Here is an 18,778-nt window from a genome sequence, read left to right as displayed (position 1 = left end):
GGATAAATTTGCGCAACTGTAAAGATGAAACGGAAGTGGGGAGGCTCCACGTCCGTTTTATATTTTACTCATGATACTTCCGTTGCTCCAGACTGTATGATGAAGCATTTGGAAATTGCGATAGGCAACAGTCTGGTAACGCGAGACTAGGAGCAAGGCGCTTCAAGGCTTTCCTAAATGTAAAATTTAAAACATTTAATGTCTGAAGAAAGCATCCTGGCTTCAAACTGCGTAAAGTATACATTGAATGGCTTAGCTATTAATAGGAAGGAAGTGAGCCAATCACATTAATAAGTGTGTCCGCAGACTCGCACAGGTAGGCTTGAGTTAGATGCTGCATTTTCTTATAGTAAATATATAATATTGATATATACATATTTCAGTTAATATGATTTTGACTTGTATAATAAATGTAGTATAAAATCTGCATGTGTGCTCCACAGCCACTGGTTTTGCTTATGTTTGGCACATCAAAAAGTTACAGATTTATGAGATGTCTCCTCCTGAGATGTTATCAGCCCGAGGGAAATAAAATGTTATGGCCGAGCATGGAGAAGGAGTGATGTGCCGTGTTTCAATGTGCTACCCAGATTGAGTGAATAACAATTACGCTCAGTCACTAAATTGTAAACGTGCCATAAAGTGTCTTGAAGTAGAAAACAGAAGTAGAGTACTGTAGAAGTAGAATGTGTATTTTCATAAGCTTAGGGAAAATGGGAGTTAATGAGATTCATGCCTAAAGCTATGGTAAAATGAGAACTAAATGTTAAAAAGGTATTTCCCTCAAAGATATTCACACACACACACACACACCACACACACCACACACACACACACCACACACACACACACCACACACACACACACACACACACACACACACACACACACACACACACACACACACACACACACACACACACACACACACACACACACACACACACACACACACACACACACACACACACACACACACAACACACACACACCACACACAAAATTAAAAGTATAGGACCGATGCAAACAGCACCTGACAAAGTCACCTTACATTGTGCAAGTTCTATTGTACTATGTTTTTGGTACTAGTTTTATTGCTTTTTCTACTGTTATTATCTTTCCATTTTTACTTGTTGCTGCAATGTAAATGAGCCGAAAACCAATAATTATACTTATACGGATGTTACAATAAAAAAAATCTTGAATCTTCAAACTCCTCTGATGTGGTTGGGAAACTCGCTATGGGTAGATTCACAGAAAACTACTACAATACCAATGGTAATCCATTTTCAGTTCCTTTTCATGTAGACATTGGCCTATGTGAGCTAAATATGTGATCGATTCCCCTAATGTTTCAGATTAGGTTCTTTCCCCTTTTCTTCAGAAAAAACGAGTGGAAGTGTGTAGGGCGAGTGGCGAGGAGCTAGTTTCAAAAAGGGCCTGTAGCTCAAAATGTGCTGCATCTCCATGCAGCTGTGGCATCTGAAGTCACTGTCAACTTCTGACCAGATGGGCTGGAAGGGACAGGTTCAGGAGGATCAGAAGCCTTGACACGCATACTATTTTTGGTCCATTTGTGTTACTTGGTAATGATGATAGGGACAGAAGTTTGTAATGGAATAGTGCTCAAGGACATATCACACCCACAATGTATCACCCGATGTTGATAATTTATTTTCTTTACAATTTATTATAAACCACAGAAACACAGATGTTAGAATATTTACGTTTAGTGCAGGTCAAACACAAGAAAAGGTTAGAAAAGTAAAGAGATATTCAATCCAGAGTAATCGCAAAACAAAGGAGAAACACACATTTCACCATCAATTCTACAATCTCCCATACAAATACTTGCCCTCTACAACTCAAATTAAAAAATAAAACCACCATAAATATTCTATTTCTTTCATAAACAAAGAATCTTTAACGCAATAGGAACTGCTCCTGTCGCAAGTTGATGATGTCATATGTCCATGTGTGGTCAGCCCTATGGAATGCATATGCTAATATAAAACAACTTAGTACTTCATAAGGATAATATGAGCATCAAAGCAATATTTTAAATACTTTTTATTTAGGTGTTTTAATTTTTACATTTTAGTTGTAGAGCAAGTATAATGTTTTAAGGCATATTTGTCTCATTAGCCTTTTAAGGGTTTATCTGGATACTAGAGACCTACAGCCTATACAATAGATAAAGTGGTCTTCTGTGTTATTCAATAGAACATACGGTATATGAACTAATCCAGGGGTAACAGTCAGATTGAGAGCATGGAACATGGAACCGATCTGGGCACCGCTTCATGACCAGATGGTCAACAAAGTCTTTTTTTCATGGTTGTTGTCCAGTGGTTGGATACATGAAGAGGGAAGGAGAGTTCAGATGCACCAGCGATTGGAGTCCTAGAAATGGAGAAAGTTTCACTATATCAAACTGAAAGTGGCTGTTCAGAGCAGGTGCACAGAGGAGGAGGGAATACTGTAGATTATGAGCTGGGAGGATGGGAGGTAGGGTAACTAACTACACTTGGAATCAAATACGTACGTCTTCATTTACTACCTCCTTTATCTAAGCTTTCTTTTTCATGACTGGTGCTCAAAATGGCACTCAAGGGTCCAGGTTATCATTTTACACTGGCGGCAGTGTTGCTACGAAGCGTTTCAGTTAGTAGCAGTAGCACATCATTTAGATAAACATTAATGTTTTGGGGTGATTGCCTCACCGTTTTCAGAGGCATTTTATATTATTATATTATAAATGATATATAATATTTCAAACGGTAATAAGGTGTAACCAGTTTCGTTAGTTCTGTTCTAACTTCAGGTGGTGGGGCATTTTTCTTAATGAAATACTGTACGTCTCAAATAGGCTTCATTATTCTTTAGGTTAGCGTGGCGGACAATGATGACATTCAGCCTGAATGCTCTACTGTAGGTTGCTACTTAGTCGGTGGAGCGACCACAAGGTCATCGGTTCGATCCCTAGGCACGACCAACTCAGCGTATGAGTAGCACGGCTTCAGTGCGTCAAGTCGTGCGTATTGTAAATACTGAGAGCTGATGGTACTGTATGTGTTGATCTCCACCTCAGCAATCTATCTCCCAGGGGTCTAGCGCATTGTGAAACGGGGATAGACTCCCACGCTCTGGCTGATGCTGACAATAAGTATAGTTACTTACTGTGGGAGAAGGCCATCATAGAATACTATACCGTGTAAGAGACAGAGAAAGAAACACTGCCAGTAGGTAGTACCAAGAAGGGAAATAAATAAATAATCTTCCAACTGTTTTCCAAAATATAATAATTACAGCAACAAGGCACACCAAAAGGGTGTTTGATGGCTCAGCCATCAGACACCTTGTGAGTTTGAGGACCCGAGTTTGAATTTGGCAACAGTCTCGTAACGTGAGACTAGGAGCAAGGCGTTTCAAGGCTTTCCTAAATGCCAACATTTAATGTCTGAAGAAAGCATCCTAGCTTCAAACTGCGTAAACGTATACATTGAATGGCTTAGCTATTAATAGGAAGTGAGCCAATCACATTAATAAGTGTGTCCGCAGACTCGCACAGGTAGGCTTGAGTTAGATGCTGCATTTTCTTCAGAAAATGCATCTAAATAATATAGTAATATTGATATATACATATTTCAGTATAAATGTTAATATGATTTTACTTTATAATAAATTTAGTATAAATGTTCAGAAAACCTCAACCACTGGTTCTGCTTTAGCTATATGTAATTGCGGCCAATATGGTGATTTGAAAGATTAGAGGCAACATAGTAGAAAGTAAATCTGCTCAACACAAATGATAGAAGAATGTAATACGTAGAAGTGCTTACAATATAAATGAAACAAATGCTGCCTTGATGCATGGATGTGGAAAGTCGATGCATTTACGTAACCGATGTAGTCAATAACATGGATGAAGCGCAGCAACCTGCCAACCCTACGTACCTAGCAGCAGTTCAGTAGCTGATCATCTTCCTGAGAGCTTCGAAGCACTTCCATTTGTCAGGGATGTAGAACGGCTCAAAGATGTGGGGAAAGGGTGTGTCGTAGCCACAGACCCTGGCGATCGGAGCCTCCAAGTTCAGGAAGCACTGCTCCTGTAAACGCACACAGAGAGAGGTGAATGACCGTTAGCCTAAAGCTATCTGACAGCAATCAAACATCTTACATTCAGGCAGAGACAGTGTCATGCACTTTAGAAAACCCCACTGGCTGCTACATACAGTACTATAGAGGCTACATTTCACAAAAGAATGCGCTTGATGAAAATGGGAGTTGAGGCATGGAAATTTATGTTGTCCTCAGAGACTACTGCATCACTTGCTGCAGTTACTGCAGGATCTCTGCTTGTAGCTAAACACTCACATTTATTATTACCATCTCTGACACGCATTATAGGAGCCAAAATGACTTATGCAGGCTGCTCACAGTTGGGCTCAGGAGATTTGGCTGAATTGCAAAACAAGCCATCACTCATGTCTCTTCATTGGCTTTTGACCTCCCATTGAGTCAAAGCAGGACAAAGTTGGCAAAAACACTCCACAGGGGACAAACCCCCCACTTAGCCACATGAGCGTACGCACGCACGCACATGCGCACGGCCGCACGCACATGCATGCGCGCACACACACAAAAACACACGCGCACACACACACACACACACACGCACACGTGTGCTGACAAGGACCTAAAGTACCCTCTGTCAGAGTGTGCTGTGATCTGCACACAGCTCAAGCAACCAAATTAACCCCAATCACACAATGCAAGAACTACCAATGAACGACACACAGGGCAGTTTTTTGTGCGCACTGCTGTCTGTATTAATCAGTCTCGACTGAGGCGGGAATTTGACCTCTTCCTCTGAGCAGTGACGGCATTGAAAACTCAGCAGGCCGTGTAATCCCAACTTTTTTATTTCCAAGTTCTGCCCTGCAATGGTGTTGGCTTGGCAGGGCAGAACTTCCATGTTTCTCTGCACGGTTTTCATCTCTTATAAAACATCTGGCAGAGTTTTGAGGGAGACCTAAGTCTGCCGATAGTTTCACAGCTTGTGAACAACACAACTGGAGAAAGTCGGCGTCAGGGAGAGTGCGAGCGGAGCGAGTCTGCGTGAGTCTGCTGCTCTGCTTCCAGGTGGAGTTCACAGGACAGGCAAGGCCAAATGAGGCAGCTTCTTCCAGCACAGACAGCATGTCCTGGGATGCTGATTTGTAAAGGCCGCTCGGCGCTCATATCAAAGATTTTCAACAACGTGAAACTGTTTAGAATGCTGGCAGAGGATAATAGTTGTGTGAATTTTAGAATGTTAATAACTTCAGGTCAGGAGCCTTCAGGTCTAGCATCGTGTAGCCAGCCTTATCTGCCTTTGCAATGCAAATTGCCCCAGGCATTAAGTCTGGACCCTCTCAATTGTGGGAGGACTTCACGGACCTGAAGTAGCGCAGGACCAACCAAATTCGTCTGGAACCAGGCTATAACCAACAAGGGCCCAGTATGCAAATATGGGGCGGGACATTGCAAGAGATTTGTTCCTTTTTCACAACAAAGATAGATGCCACCATAGCAGTAAACGGGACATTTGTGCTCGTACTAGCGAATATATATATATATACTAGCTAATTTATTTGAATGCCATTTTTAGGGTAACTTGCGTTGTGGCAGTTCCGCGAACTCCCCCCGTCACCAGGCCCTCTGTGTCCCCACTGAGATGCACTAAACCCGGGCAAAAAGTTCATGGTGACGGCCTGGGAGCCCCAGAGCGCTCTGTCAAGTGGGCTGCACTGCTCTGAATGATTGTAGGACCGTCTAACCAATAGAGTCCGTTTTAATCTTTTTGTAACCGCCCCTTGGAAAAAATCCTAACACTGAGAGGGACGAGACTAATATCTACGCAGTGATATCATATTAGTATGGCTACGTGAGGCTACTTTTTAACCAATCAAGAAAGAGCTGCCTCTACACCTCTACTAAGTGGTAGAATTGTTTTTATTAGTTGTCTTTACTGGAAACGGTTAAATGTGTTTGTGGTCGTGGCATTGATCATACGTTATTAATTCTATTTCCAACTAGTCCGACATTCATCCTGTCTCAGGTCGAATCTTTTATCTGACCTCACCTGGCTTTTTGCTTACAAAACAGACATCTATTTAAAAATAATAATAGATATCCTGGATAATAAAAGTCTACTGGAGCAGGATACGAGGAAGCATATATATTACTACTGCAGTAAAATGCTTAAACTATGAATCATCGTCAAGTTTTACGGGCCTCCCAAAACAGTGGGTATAAGGCCAGAGGCCTCATTCATAAAATGGTCTAAAGATTAAATCTAATTCTTAACTACACAAACGGAGGATCAAGTACGTATTCATAACATGGAAATTACTGTATGTCTACGTCCGTGTCTAGATGTAAGTGACTTTCCTGCTGGTCATGTTGTGTATTGTAAGCATGGGAGTGTGCATCCTCTGAACCACAGATATTTGCACACACATTTACTGGCATTTTATCACTTTGACTAAGGCTTGAGGAATTAAGCTAATATCCAAAGTACCCAATGTGCTTTCAATTAAAGACATGATGAGAGATGCTATGAATTGTGCAAATTTGCAAATATTAACTCAAGCATGGCTGCTCTAGGGTTAGGGCAGCTCCAGTAAGACCACACCATCAAAGAGGACGAATTTTTGTATTATTCTTGAGTGGCTTAGAGGTCGCTTTCGTTTTGCAGGAAACGTTTTGTTAGATTTTGTGTGCTGATTTGGCCCCTGTTTTGAAATAGAAGGAAGCGCTGTAATCATGCCATACCTGTACCTGTCCAAGTACATTCCACTCTGGGATTCCTCGCTAAGGGGACTTTCCAGAGGGAACTCAGTGAACTCAGGTCGGGTATATCCCAGACGTCACTTAACCACATCCCATCCACTGTGATACAGGCTATTTTACAGTTTGTAACTTGACAGCAAGATGCGCTTTCTGTTTACAGCCCACGAATAGTTGCACATCAAAGAGTACTTTATTTTCCCTGCGGCTATACACAACACATTGTAGAGACAGATGATGTTCTTTTGCTTGTCATGGTTTAATCCAAATAGATAGGCAGATGGACCTTTATTTATCCCATGGGGGAAATTCAGTTATGGCAGTAGCCTACTGCAGTCGCTGGACAGATACACAAACAAGAGATGCAGCTAGGAGTACCACATAATAATAATAATAATAATAATAATAATAATAATAAAGTAGCAACACGCCTGGGTTATGAATATAGTACCAGAAACCAGGAGATCATGAATCAAAGGTGCGTAGACACAACTGCGGATCTTAAAGTGACCTCATGCAACTTTTTGTCTCAAGTATTTTCAATAAATCTGCCTTAAGTATATCGTGGGAAATTATCCCAAGATTACGTTTAATCATAAATCCAAAGAAATTTTTTTATGGGATGAGAACTGTGTCCCAGAACAGACATACAGAGGAGGGAGCAGGGAGGTAAGGGAGGACAGGATTAGCTGGTGGAGATGTTTGCCTCAGTAAGTGCATGGGAACCACTAGAGGGGTGGAGGAACCCTGATGGAGGTCCCACTAAGTCAGCTGACTGCCTGGGCTCTGGGCTCGCACTGTGTCAGCACTGCTATCGGCTTGGCAGTTTTGCTGCCATCATTTTACCTAGCAATTGGCAGGCTGCTCCACCCGTCTAATTAGCAGTGATTAGGTTTAATGGATGTATATGCTTGGTGCCAGCACCTCCTCTCCTTTCCTCTCTCCTCGGCCAAGGGAGCAAAGTTCTGTGTTGGAAAACAGACCTATCCAGCAGACTGTGACATATTTGGGCAAAGGAGAGCCTATGGCTGCAGTGGTGTGAAAATACCAGAACACTCATGTAGTCCTGTTAGTGTTTCACTTTTAGTTTTCTTTTCTCCCCCCACTTGATTTATAATGGTCTATTGCATGGCTGAACACGTGAGATAGTGGGCTAACTCTAAAGTCTTAAATGGGTAGCCTAAATGTGTGAGGAATTTCTTCCAACAGAAGTCCTTTGCTGTACATAGTGAAATTTTAAGTCTGAAAGTAAAAATGGACCTGTGAAATTTAATTTGTTTAAAACGGATCAAAATAATTGAAACTGATAAAAAAATAATGCATGTCACGCTTGGTACATATCGCAATCCTTACAAGGATAAGCAGCTGTACTTTAGTACTTTAATTGGTCTTCTTGGGTAAATGAGTATTTTTGGTTGAGGTTTCTCCCTGGAAAAGTACAACTTGGGAGTGAGAAAGCAGAGCATGGACGTGCATGAACAGCATGGGCCATGTGGATGAGGTCCCCAAACCTTTTCATTTGACAGGCAGATGGATGCCCATGCAGCGTCGTGCACTTAGAATGGATTTGTCTGGTCAGGCCTAAACATTTCGGTGTATTTTCCATGAACATAACCGGTGCACTCTCTGACAAATTGGCGTCTGTATGGACTTGAAAATATATAAAAAAAATTCACGGTTCAACGTAACCCAGCATTTGACAACACATTGTGCAATGAATGGGTATTTGTTCCAGTAAACCCTTATTTAAACAAGACTGATGAATGGCAGTATTAAAAGCCATTCAGGGTCAGGGTCTAATAACAGCGGGCCTGTTAATGCTCTAGACTCTAGAGCATTAACATTGAGTCTAGAGTAGACAGACAGACAGACATTTGGGGCACGGTGGCGCAGTCGGTCGAGCTGTCGCCTCACAGCTAGAAGGTCCCGGGTTCGATTCCCGCCGGGAACGCTGTGGCCATCCGTGTTCTCTCTTCCGTGTCATCAGCGCCCATTCCCCTGGGTGGGGTTGGCGAAAGGGCCTTTCTGTGTGGAGTTTGCATGTTCTCCCCGTGTCCCCCAAGGTAGGTCCCCTCACAAAAACATGCAGTAATCCTGGTCTCTATACTGCCTTCACATGGTTAGCCGGGGCGCCTGATAGAGGGGAAAGGAACTGGTTGGAATAATCCAGAGTGTGCTGGTGTCCTTTTATCGGTGCTCCATAGAGAGCATATTGACATACTGTATATGCGTGTGGTACACCAGCCGCACAGCAGCTCAGAGGAAACCGCTCCAGAGCGTCATTAACACATTAGCACAGAAGATCATTGGCTGCCCTCTCCCCACACCGGAAGACCTACAGTACACAGTTCCCGCTGTCTCCAAACAACACGGGCTGCCGGCGTGGTTGTCCGGACAGGCGGACAGTGGACACCCTAGGCTGCAATGCAAGCCTGACAGCGTGTCGTGGGCTCAAATCCCGATCCCACCTCTGGTCACTCACACCTCTCTCCCCATTTCCTGTCAGTCAACTGTCCTATCAATAAAGGCATAAAAGCCCCAAAATGTATCTAAATAATACAAAATTAAAAACAGAACATTATAAAAAGGACATTTCCCACCCTGGTCACTCCCTGTTCCAACTGTTGCCATCAGACAAAACAGACTCAAAATCTGTTTCTATCCCACAGCGATAATCACACTATGGCTGCTGCTAAAACATAATCTCTTACTGCAATACATGTTCTTGTGCAATAACAGCAGTTGCTGTGTGTATTTGTTGAATATCAGTTATTTACTTTTAGCTTTTTGAGTGGTGCAAACCACTCCAATAACCAGCTTTGTCTGTACCCGTGTACCCGTGTCTGTACCCGTGTACCTGTACGTGGGGCCATGTACAGGTGAGCATGGTTGCTATGGTTAGTGTGTGACGTCACTGAACCACTCAGTTCACACGGGTGTGACCTGATACCACAGGTGAGCATGGTTGCTATGGTTAGTGTGTGACGTCACTGAACCACTCAGTTCACACGGGTGTGATTTTTTTATAGATTGTTTTGCTCATTTATATATATATATAAATATATATATATATATATATATATATATCTATATAGGCATTAATAAGCTCCCAGCTTCCGCCTATACCTTTTCGATCATGTCAAATGAGTTTAAAACATGATTCATCTTGTAATGTACTAACGGCATAAGATCGAAATAAACCATTCAAAGAAAGAAAGGAAAAGAAAGACAAATATATAATCGTGGAATAAAATAAAATAAAACACACTGAACTGAGCGGTTCAGTGTGTGTGTGTGTGTGTGTGTGTACTGTGCTATTGTTATAGTGGTCCGTGTGAAGCTCAACAGCTGTACTGTAGCCCTTTAAGCTGCTCAACAGTGCCACTTTAGGACACCCAGCGGTATTGCAGCTGTCTGTTCTCAAACAAACATACATACAGTTGGAGGCCATCGATATTGTCCTTTTTTTTTGCTGAGGTTTGCGTGATCTGCGCAAAAGGACAGTTAACCCATTTTGGGCGGGAACCCCTTTTGGTGTTTTAAACATTGTTATAATTTAGCTATTGAAAAATAGCAGATCTCCAAGCTCATAGCGCGCCACCGAGTGGCGCGCTACGAGCTTGTAGGTCTGCTATTTTTCAGGATTTAGAAGGATTTTTAAAAGTTTTGAGGTCAGGCCTAAATGGGTCAAATGATAAGGGACAATATCGGTGCCACCCAACTGTAGGGACAGACACACATGTCCATTGAAGCGGTTAGGCACTGCAAAAAAGAAAAGAAAAAGACACACACAGACAGACAAAGACACACAGACAGACAGACAGTACCAGGGAGTTTGCCCGTTTGTCTGGATCAGAACTGTAAAGACACACAGACAGACAGTACCAGGGAGTTTGCCCTTTTGTCTGGATCAGAACTGTAATCACCTCTAAATACACTTACGGGAAGTAGGAGAAAAGTACAGTAGTCTGGTAGCCTGCCACCACAGCTGGACAGAGAATGGCCACACAACTCAGATTTCACTCAAATCGGTGTTTATCTTTTGGGAAGTGCATCATTATATGTAATATACTTAAATGTCAGAATAAAAATATGACAACATTGGCAGCACCAAAACGCTTTGCATCCTGCAATGAGGCTTGGTTTAAAAATACAGCTCGCCGGGGGATTTGCAGTTGTGATATCGTGTCTGCTGTCACACGCAACTAACAGTTTGTCACAGACAGCCACAGATTGGGGGGTGCACTCCTTCCAGGATGGCAGATAAATGCCAATATCATTTGGTAGACTTGGCCAAGAAAGACAATAACAGGCCTTCATATTAACCCAATGTCAACAGAGAACAGTCTGGGGTTCCAAAACCCCAGACTTCAAAAGCCTGGCTTTGATTCTTGAGCAGAATGTTGTGAAAACCTCTCACCATGTAGTTCAGATCAAATAAAGCAACGGTTTCAGTACAATGTCACTGTATAGTGGATATTGAGTTGAACATCTAAGCTCCTCCCTGCCACAGAAGGGTAAATAAATAGGGGGGGGGGGGAGTGACATCTTCCCATAGCCGTTTTAGCCTATGGCTTGGTTTTCTAATGTCAGTCTGTCAGCAAGATTCAATGTTGATGCTTATCTTTCTTACATCTCCTCGAAAATGTCTGATTAGCTACAAGCGAGCAACAGTCAAACTGCCAGCTATTATATTGAACGGAGCACACGACTTGGCAGCTGGGATGAATTCTTTCACTGATTTAGTCTAAGCAACGTGATTCTAGCATAATATGAAACTAACGTAACTAATAAAAGATGTTACCATGATGTAGGCTGCATGTCAGGTTGGGAAACAAATCCCAAGGAGTTGGTTGCGTATAGATCTCAAGTCAGGTGTCACATTTTTTTGACATATACAATTGCTTGAATCCTATGGGAAACCTACTGTATGGCTAATCTTCCAGTCAGCAGTTTAAACCGCAACCATGTTTCCAGAGATAAATCAGAGTAAGGGCTTGGTACGATTATACAGAGTTGCCTATAACGTCCCATAGGCGCGGGGGTACGGAGATATACAGAGATGGCAAAAAAAGAGAACAAATTGACATTTTCATTAGAGCCAAAGTGACCAAAATAAAGGACTTATGGAGCATTGATTGACTTTGGGCGGGAACCCCTTTTGGTGTTTTAAGCATTCTGTTATACTTTAGCTATTGAAAAATAGCAGATTCACAAGCTCATAGCGCAGCACCGAGTGCCGCGCTACGAGCTTATATATATATATTCTTTCAGAGTGAACGTTTTTAAATCTTGAAAGTCTTCAAATCTTTGCTTCTTGGGTGTCCCTGGAACAACATATTTTCAGATGCTACACTACGAGCTTGTAGGTCTGCTATTTTTTTTAAATCGTGAAAATGTAGTGCAACTGTAGTGCGAATATATATTCTTTCAGAGTGAACGTTTTTAAATCTTGAAAGTCTTCAAATCTTTGCTTCTTGGGTGTCCCTGGAACAACATATTTTCAGATGGGGGTCCTCGGCCAATTACATATAATCGCGGGGGTCCTCAACATGAAAATGTCTGAGCAGAGCACCACTGACATAGAAACATAGGTTTTTCAGAAAACTGTCAGGATTTAGAAGACATTTGTAGAATCGTTCCCAGGTCTAAATAGGTTAAACCTAAAGTGGGGAAACCGCTCACTGTGCCTCTCATCAGTTAGATGAAAGGCAGTGCAGGCTAATGACTGAATTGGGCCTGGGGTTATTTCAGCAATCAACTGGAATGGGCTGCAATACGCAGCAGCAGTGGACTGTAGCTTTATAACCTAAAGTGTTACAACGCCCAGTGGTACCTGTATCGCATTCACTATCACTTAAAACCAGCCCTCTTCCATAAACGCTGTCCCTTTGAAGGCGTTTAGTGCACCCCCTGACGGACATGGCCATGGGGAGATGACCACGGTTTTACAGTAGAAGATGGCGGCATGGCGCCCAGGCCAATGTAGCCTTCATGCTGCTTCCAACTTCCAACATGCCTGACAGGCAACCCGGTGCTCTGCTTGATTCTAAACGGCATTTACAGCCGGAAAAAAAACAAAAAAAGTGCCTTCATCCCATACCAACACCAACTGGGCTGCCAGTACAGACTTAAACCTTTGAAGGGTCTCCCAGAACCATAGAATGACTCAGCGGTAAAAGCACTGGCTTGTACTTAGATGCCGGGAATCCGCTTGATTCCGATTACAGACAAATAAAGAGAAGTGCTCGCAGTGCAACCAGAACGCAGCATTCCAAGTGTCTCCTGGAGGACTGTGGTAGGTCTACAGCGAAGATTATTTCACTGACCACAGTGTATAATCTAGGTTGGTTGATTGTAGTGGGAAGATGGGGCATAAACTGTAGACCAGACTGTTTAAGAATGCACAGCTGTATCATGCTAAACTATCATCTTTAATAATGCTAGCCTATGTGGGGTATTTGTGAACAGCAGCTGTTGACCATTTAGGCAGGCCGCAATTCTCCAAATAAACGCCAAATAACTGTCATTGTGTGATGCAGTGCTTCATTCTTGACAAATACAAATGTACAGGCCAATAGTCTTTTCTTTTAAATCAAAACGGACAAGTCAAATTAATTTCCTTTAAAGCGAAACTGACAGGTCAGATTATGTTTCAGCGGATCAAATCATAATTTTTTTAAATAAAGGAGATTTTTGACTGAGGTTTGTGGAGTTTGGGAAGGAAGTGTGATTCACCAGTTCTCTCTGTGCATCCCTGAGGTCCATGAAAGCATTGTCTTTAGCAGGCCCCCCCACTCTGCCCCGTCCAGGCAGCAGAGAGACACTCACCAAGAGGCCAGCCAATGACACATTATTAAACCATGAGGGGCTTGGGCCAAATGCTGAGCATGGAAACCCTCCAAACTGAACCCAAACTACTTCCAACCAAACATACACAGATCTTTCCTTAAAAGCTGAGGTGCAAGGATTAGGCCTAACACACCCTTAGTTGAATCCTTCCAATGCAACAATAATAGATAGGAATAGGAACAGTGGCTGGACTTTTCCCTGTCAACTTCTCTCCCATTCTGTTAATTTGATGTGACCTTTCCCATCCCATGTAGTGATACAGGGCTCTGATCTTAAAGGCTGCCCACACCAAGAACGATAACTATAATGATAACTGTAAATATAGGGTGGCCGTAGCTGAGTGGGTAGAGAGGCCGTCTGGGAATTGGTCACCGGCTCCCGTCCCAGCCTGCCTAGTCCATGTGTGAGCTTAGGTGTAGAGTTCCAGTTCGATCGCAGGCTTCCACTGAAGTGTCCTTGAGTGAGACGCTAAACCCCTAATTGCTCCCGATGAGCAGGTTGGTGCCTTGCATGGTTTCCTCCACCATCAGTGTATGTGTGTGTGTGTGTGTGTGTGTGTGTGTGTGTGAGTGAGAGAGAATGGGTGAATGGAATGTACAACCTCTGTAAAGCGCATTGGATGAAGGCCCTATGTAAATGCAGCACCATTTATTTGTATTTATTTATGTGTCAAAGTGTCCCTGAGCAAGACACTTGCCCTAACTGCTCACCCGGCACTGTACTATAGCTCCTACTGCTCCTAATAATTACAAATTACAATGGGTAAAAATAAATAGGCCCCGTGCAACTGTACAATAAAAAAATGCCAAAGAACAAATTCATTGCAAATATTTAAAAAAGAAAGTCAAGTGAGTCCGACTCCACACTACAACTGTAACGACAACAGTAGTGAACGATATATTTAGGATCACTTTCAGAATGTTTTGATCATTAGCCAGCTCTAGCACAGCTCAGCCCCTTTCTGCTAAAAGCCCTATTCTTAGCCAACTTTTCCTTTCCGTCCCATTATCAACGCTGAGCCCACGCCACATCCCAGTTATTTCCCAGTGAGTCACCGTGGTAGCCATCTGGCCGGGGGGTGTCTGTAGTCGGTGTCATGTTACCCAGGTAACCTAGTCAGGCGAGCAGCGTGCATGTGTGCCTTACACACACACAGACACCTGGACAGGCTACTGTGAATGCTCGGGAGAAGTCTTTTTGTCACTTTTAATAGGCCAAAAACACCTGCTTCAAGATAAGGGACAAACGATTGATGTCCCTTGGTAGCCTTTTCGCGGTCCACTTCATAGCCCGCTCTCAAATGCCATTTGTGTTAATACACATTTCACAAGACAAGTATCTAACTCAAACACTTTTACAACAAAAGCATCCTTGAGGCCGACCAAGTGAAAACCTTGGAGCACGGCAATCAGTGAATGCACCGACAGCTTACGTCATCTGCGTACAATGTGGAAACATGGAAACATGAATGACTCACCAGATTGGACTGGTCATTAAAGCCCTCAGTGAGAGAGGGAGACAGACTTGCATTTAATGAGAGGAACTGCTGATTCTATAGCATTCAGTCTGAACTCTCTCTCACGCGTGCACACACACACACACACACACACACGCACACGCACACACACACACACACACACACAATAACACCCTACTACTGTACAGTACATACCATTAGGCAGCCCACAGCCTTTGGAGGAGACAAGTGGGAGAGCGAGAGAGTTGTATTGGCTGACCTTCTATGGGTGATTAAGTCTCTAGAACATTTAATTGAGACCAGACTGGAAATCATTGGCTGCTACCGGGCGCACACACACAAGGAGAACATGCCACACATACTTTGATCACCGTCGCACCAGCCTTATATAGATGTCACGAGGACCAGATGGGCAGAGAAGGGAAGAACACACTTTTGGTTTACTGTCCTGATAACTAAGAAGATCTCATCACTCATCTTTTGGCAGAAACCATGTATCTCCATATTTTCATCAGCGTTATGAACCTGACCTGCCCCGTCCTGCACATAATCCTATAAGTCATCATGGGGGCCTCATACGCTGGTACCTAATATATACCCTATAGCCAGCAGAGATGGATGTCGAGTGGCAGATCTGTCAGTGCCTCTTACCATGTGGCTTATTGCCTCTGTAAGCTATAGGCCGTTCACTCCAAGACATAGGTCTGTTTCAGTTTTAACTTTCAGCCAAGTGAGATTATAACTAGCAAATCCACCACGATCCAGAGGGCCTCTGTCGTGTCAATGACTGAATCCCTGATTCCTGAGGGGATTCCAATAACATGTTACCAGATACGTTTGCATTACCCCCACCCTGCCCCTCCCCCCCTTGCAAACAAAGAAGCTCATACATGCACACACATTTACAGGGGAAACACACACACATGCACACACAAATCCCCAAAATACCACGGCACAAACACACCACACAAGACACACATGTATACCAAATGCACACAGCGCCGCGCACAAAAAAAAAGACACACACACACACACACACACACACACACACACACACACACACACACACACACACACACACACACACACACACACACACACACACACACACACACACACACACACACACACACACACACACACACACACACACACACACACACACACACACACACACAGTACAGTACACTCACTCACCTGCACCGTTGCGCTGATTTCAGCAGCAAACCCTCCAGTGATGGGGGCCTCGTGACTGATGAGCAAGCGCCCGGTTTTCACCACCGACTGAAAAAGGTAAAGAAAAAAAAAACAAATAAGCCTCAAATGCACATGCTAATCAATACAACAAGTCGAGCACTCGGCTCACTGTGCTCATGGCTGGTGTTGAATGGATTGGCCTGCTGACAGCATCCAGCCGGAGGCCTCTGGAACCCATGTGGCTGGCATCATCAGCAACATGGAAATTAAATACAATGAAGTGAAGAGCTAAACTAATTTAATGACGTTTGGCACACGCATCATCGGAATCAATGATTGATAATTGAGATATACGGTATAGGGATTGTGAAAGGAATCAAATATTTCTGACATCCATCACTTTGAGATTGGTACCAGCTGCTGGCTTCGTTGACAGACAACCAGGCTGATGATGCCTGCAAAGGAAAACAGAACGCTCTGCGATTTTCATGAGATGTTTTCAACTTGATCGCTTCATCACATTCTTACAGTACATGGTGTGTGTATGTGTGTGCGCGCGCGTGTGTGTGTGCGGCTGTCTTTGATGCATGAATGTGAACGGGTATGAAACTGGATATGGAACTGTGAGCCCACAAGAGGTCTTCTGGGAGACTTCACTGCATGCTCCGACAACACCTCCTCTGCCAAGTCTGCACGTGTGTGCGCACGTGCGTGCATGTGTCTAGTGGCTATACACATGCACGTGCGGATTAGCACATGCAGATTTGTCTATACTATAGGCAAAACCATGGGGGGGTGCCCTGGACGCATAGCTGGGGTGTCACATTAAGCGCACTTTGACACCTCAGCATTGATTGCCTACACCTGGCCTAGAGGGCACTTGGATTTGTCTATACAGTATACACACTCAGGCACGCTCAATTAACAACTGAAACCCTGTATACTTTGATGTGGTGCTATTTTGCAGAACGTTCAACAATTTCCAGCGACTGTTCCGCTATTTGTGCTGCTGGTTGTTGGCCTATTATGACATGCCCAGGGGCGATATAGAGCTTCGCAGTCCCCCCCCCCCCTTTCATGACGACGAAGTGAATTCTCCATTCATTTTCTCCATAGGCTTTTCAAAAAGTATTTGACGTTTACGCCGCGGACAAAGCCAACTCGAGTTGTGACAAATCAATGACAACAAACAACATTTTGGACCGAACAAATAATTACAAAGAAGAAAAACAACAAAAGAAGTGCCGTTTTCTTCTTTCTAATTATTTGTTCGGCCCGAAAAATTGTGTTTGTTGTCATGATTTGTCACAACTCGAGTTGGCTTTGTACGAGGCTCAAAAGGTCTTTAAATAAATACTTTTTGAAATGTCTATGAGGAAAATGAACAGAGAATCATTTCCTGGGTCCTGGTAGGCGGCGGGACTGTGACGCTCTATAGGGTTCATGTGGTAAAACACATAATACTCTCTAAAAGATATCTGCGTGTACTGTATATGCACAATTGATGTGCATTAACATGCATACGGATGGGGGATGCGAGACTAAGTGTTGGACGTTCATCTGCCGAGGCCATCCTCGGGTCAGTGGAAGGACGTCAGCAAGTAGAAACTGCTTACTGTGCGGTTACTGCGGTACACACATACTATATCTGTTCACTCTCCATAGCCACACACATACTATATCTGTTCACTCTCCATAGCCCTGCATGCGGTACACACATACTATATCTGTTCACTCTCCATAGCCCTGCATGTGTGCAAAATGGATGTCACACACACACACACACACACACACACACACACACACACAACCTGGGGGTCTGATTTAGGCGGCATGCAGGGCCGAGAGAGGACGATCATGGACATTAGAGGTCTTTGCCTCCCAGGCATTTTTCATCTGGGTTTTCTGTAACCCAACATTACTGAACGAGGATGCCACTGCTCCACCCTTCATCTACCCGAGCATAAAACCCTTTACTATATACTATCATCTGATCTCATCCACTCTGTACGTCTCTCCGCTTGTCCTGACCAAAACTATATCTGTGTCCTGATTTGCAAACTCTAGCAAACCTTCTCTCTCTTCCTTGCATTCCTCTCTTTCTCGTGTCTAAATTTTGTTCTTTTAGGGATCCTTAATGCACCTTAACCACATAAGCTCTATATACTGTATTTCATCATATATGACGCTCACCACGCAGTGCAAGTGAGCTTGTACTAGGCCTTTCACTTCTAGTGATTTTTACTAGTTGCATAGTTTACTAGTCAACTAGTTGTTTAACTACCTATGTAACCCCCCCCCCCTCCCTTTGTTTAATAATATTCGTAAAAAACGGTGTACATTGGTGACTATAACTATAATCTAGCTGATCTTGAGGCCTACAAAAAAGGAGAAAAAAAAGAAAAAGAAAAAAAATGG

At 43.3% G+C, this 18,778-nt stretch overlaps 1 protein-coding gene across 1 annotated transcript in view; it reads right to left on the bottom strand.

The window, feature by feature from the left end:
- Positions 1-1,653: 1,653 nt before the first annotated feature.
- bckdhb (branched chain keto acid dehydrogenase E1 subunit beta) overlaps positions 1,654-18,778 on the bottom strand; it is a 62,486-nt gene continuing 45,361 nt past the window's right edge. The window contains exons 9-11 of the mRNA XM_079503038.1: positions 16,361-16,447; positions 3,958-4,109; positions 1,654-2,403 (exon numbers count right to left, since the gene is read on the bottom strand). Of these exons, the coding sequence (XP_079359164.1) occupies positions 3,969-4,109; positions 16,361-16,447 (228 nt within the window). The 3' untranslated portion in view covers positions 1,654-2,403; positions 3,958-3,968. The remainder of the gene's footprint in view (positions 2,404-3,957; positions 4,110-16,360; positions 16,448-18,778) is intronic.

Source organism: Electrona antarctica (genome assembly GCF_951216825.1).
Source record: "Electrona antarctica genome assembly, chromosome: 6".
Classification (NCBI taxonomy): domain Eukaryota; kingdom Metazoa; phylum Chordata; class Actinopteri; order Myctophiformes; family Myctophidae; genus Electrona; species Electrona antarctica.
The sequence above is the reverse complement of the archived record's forward strand: the minus strand, read 5'-3'. Positions and strand labels throughout refer to the sequence as shown.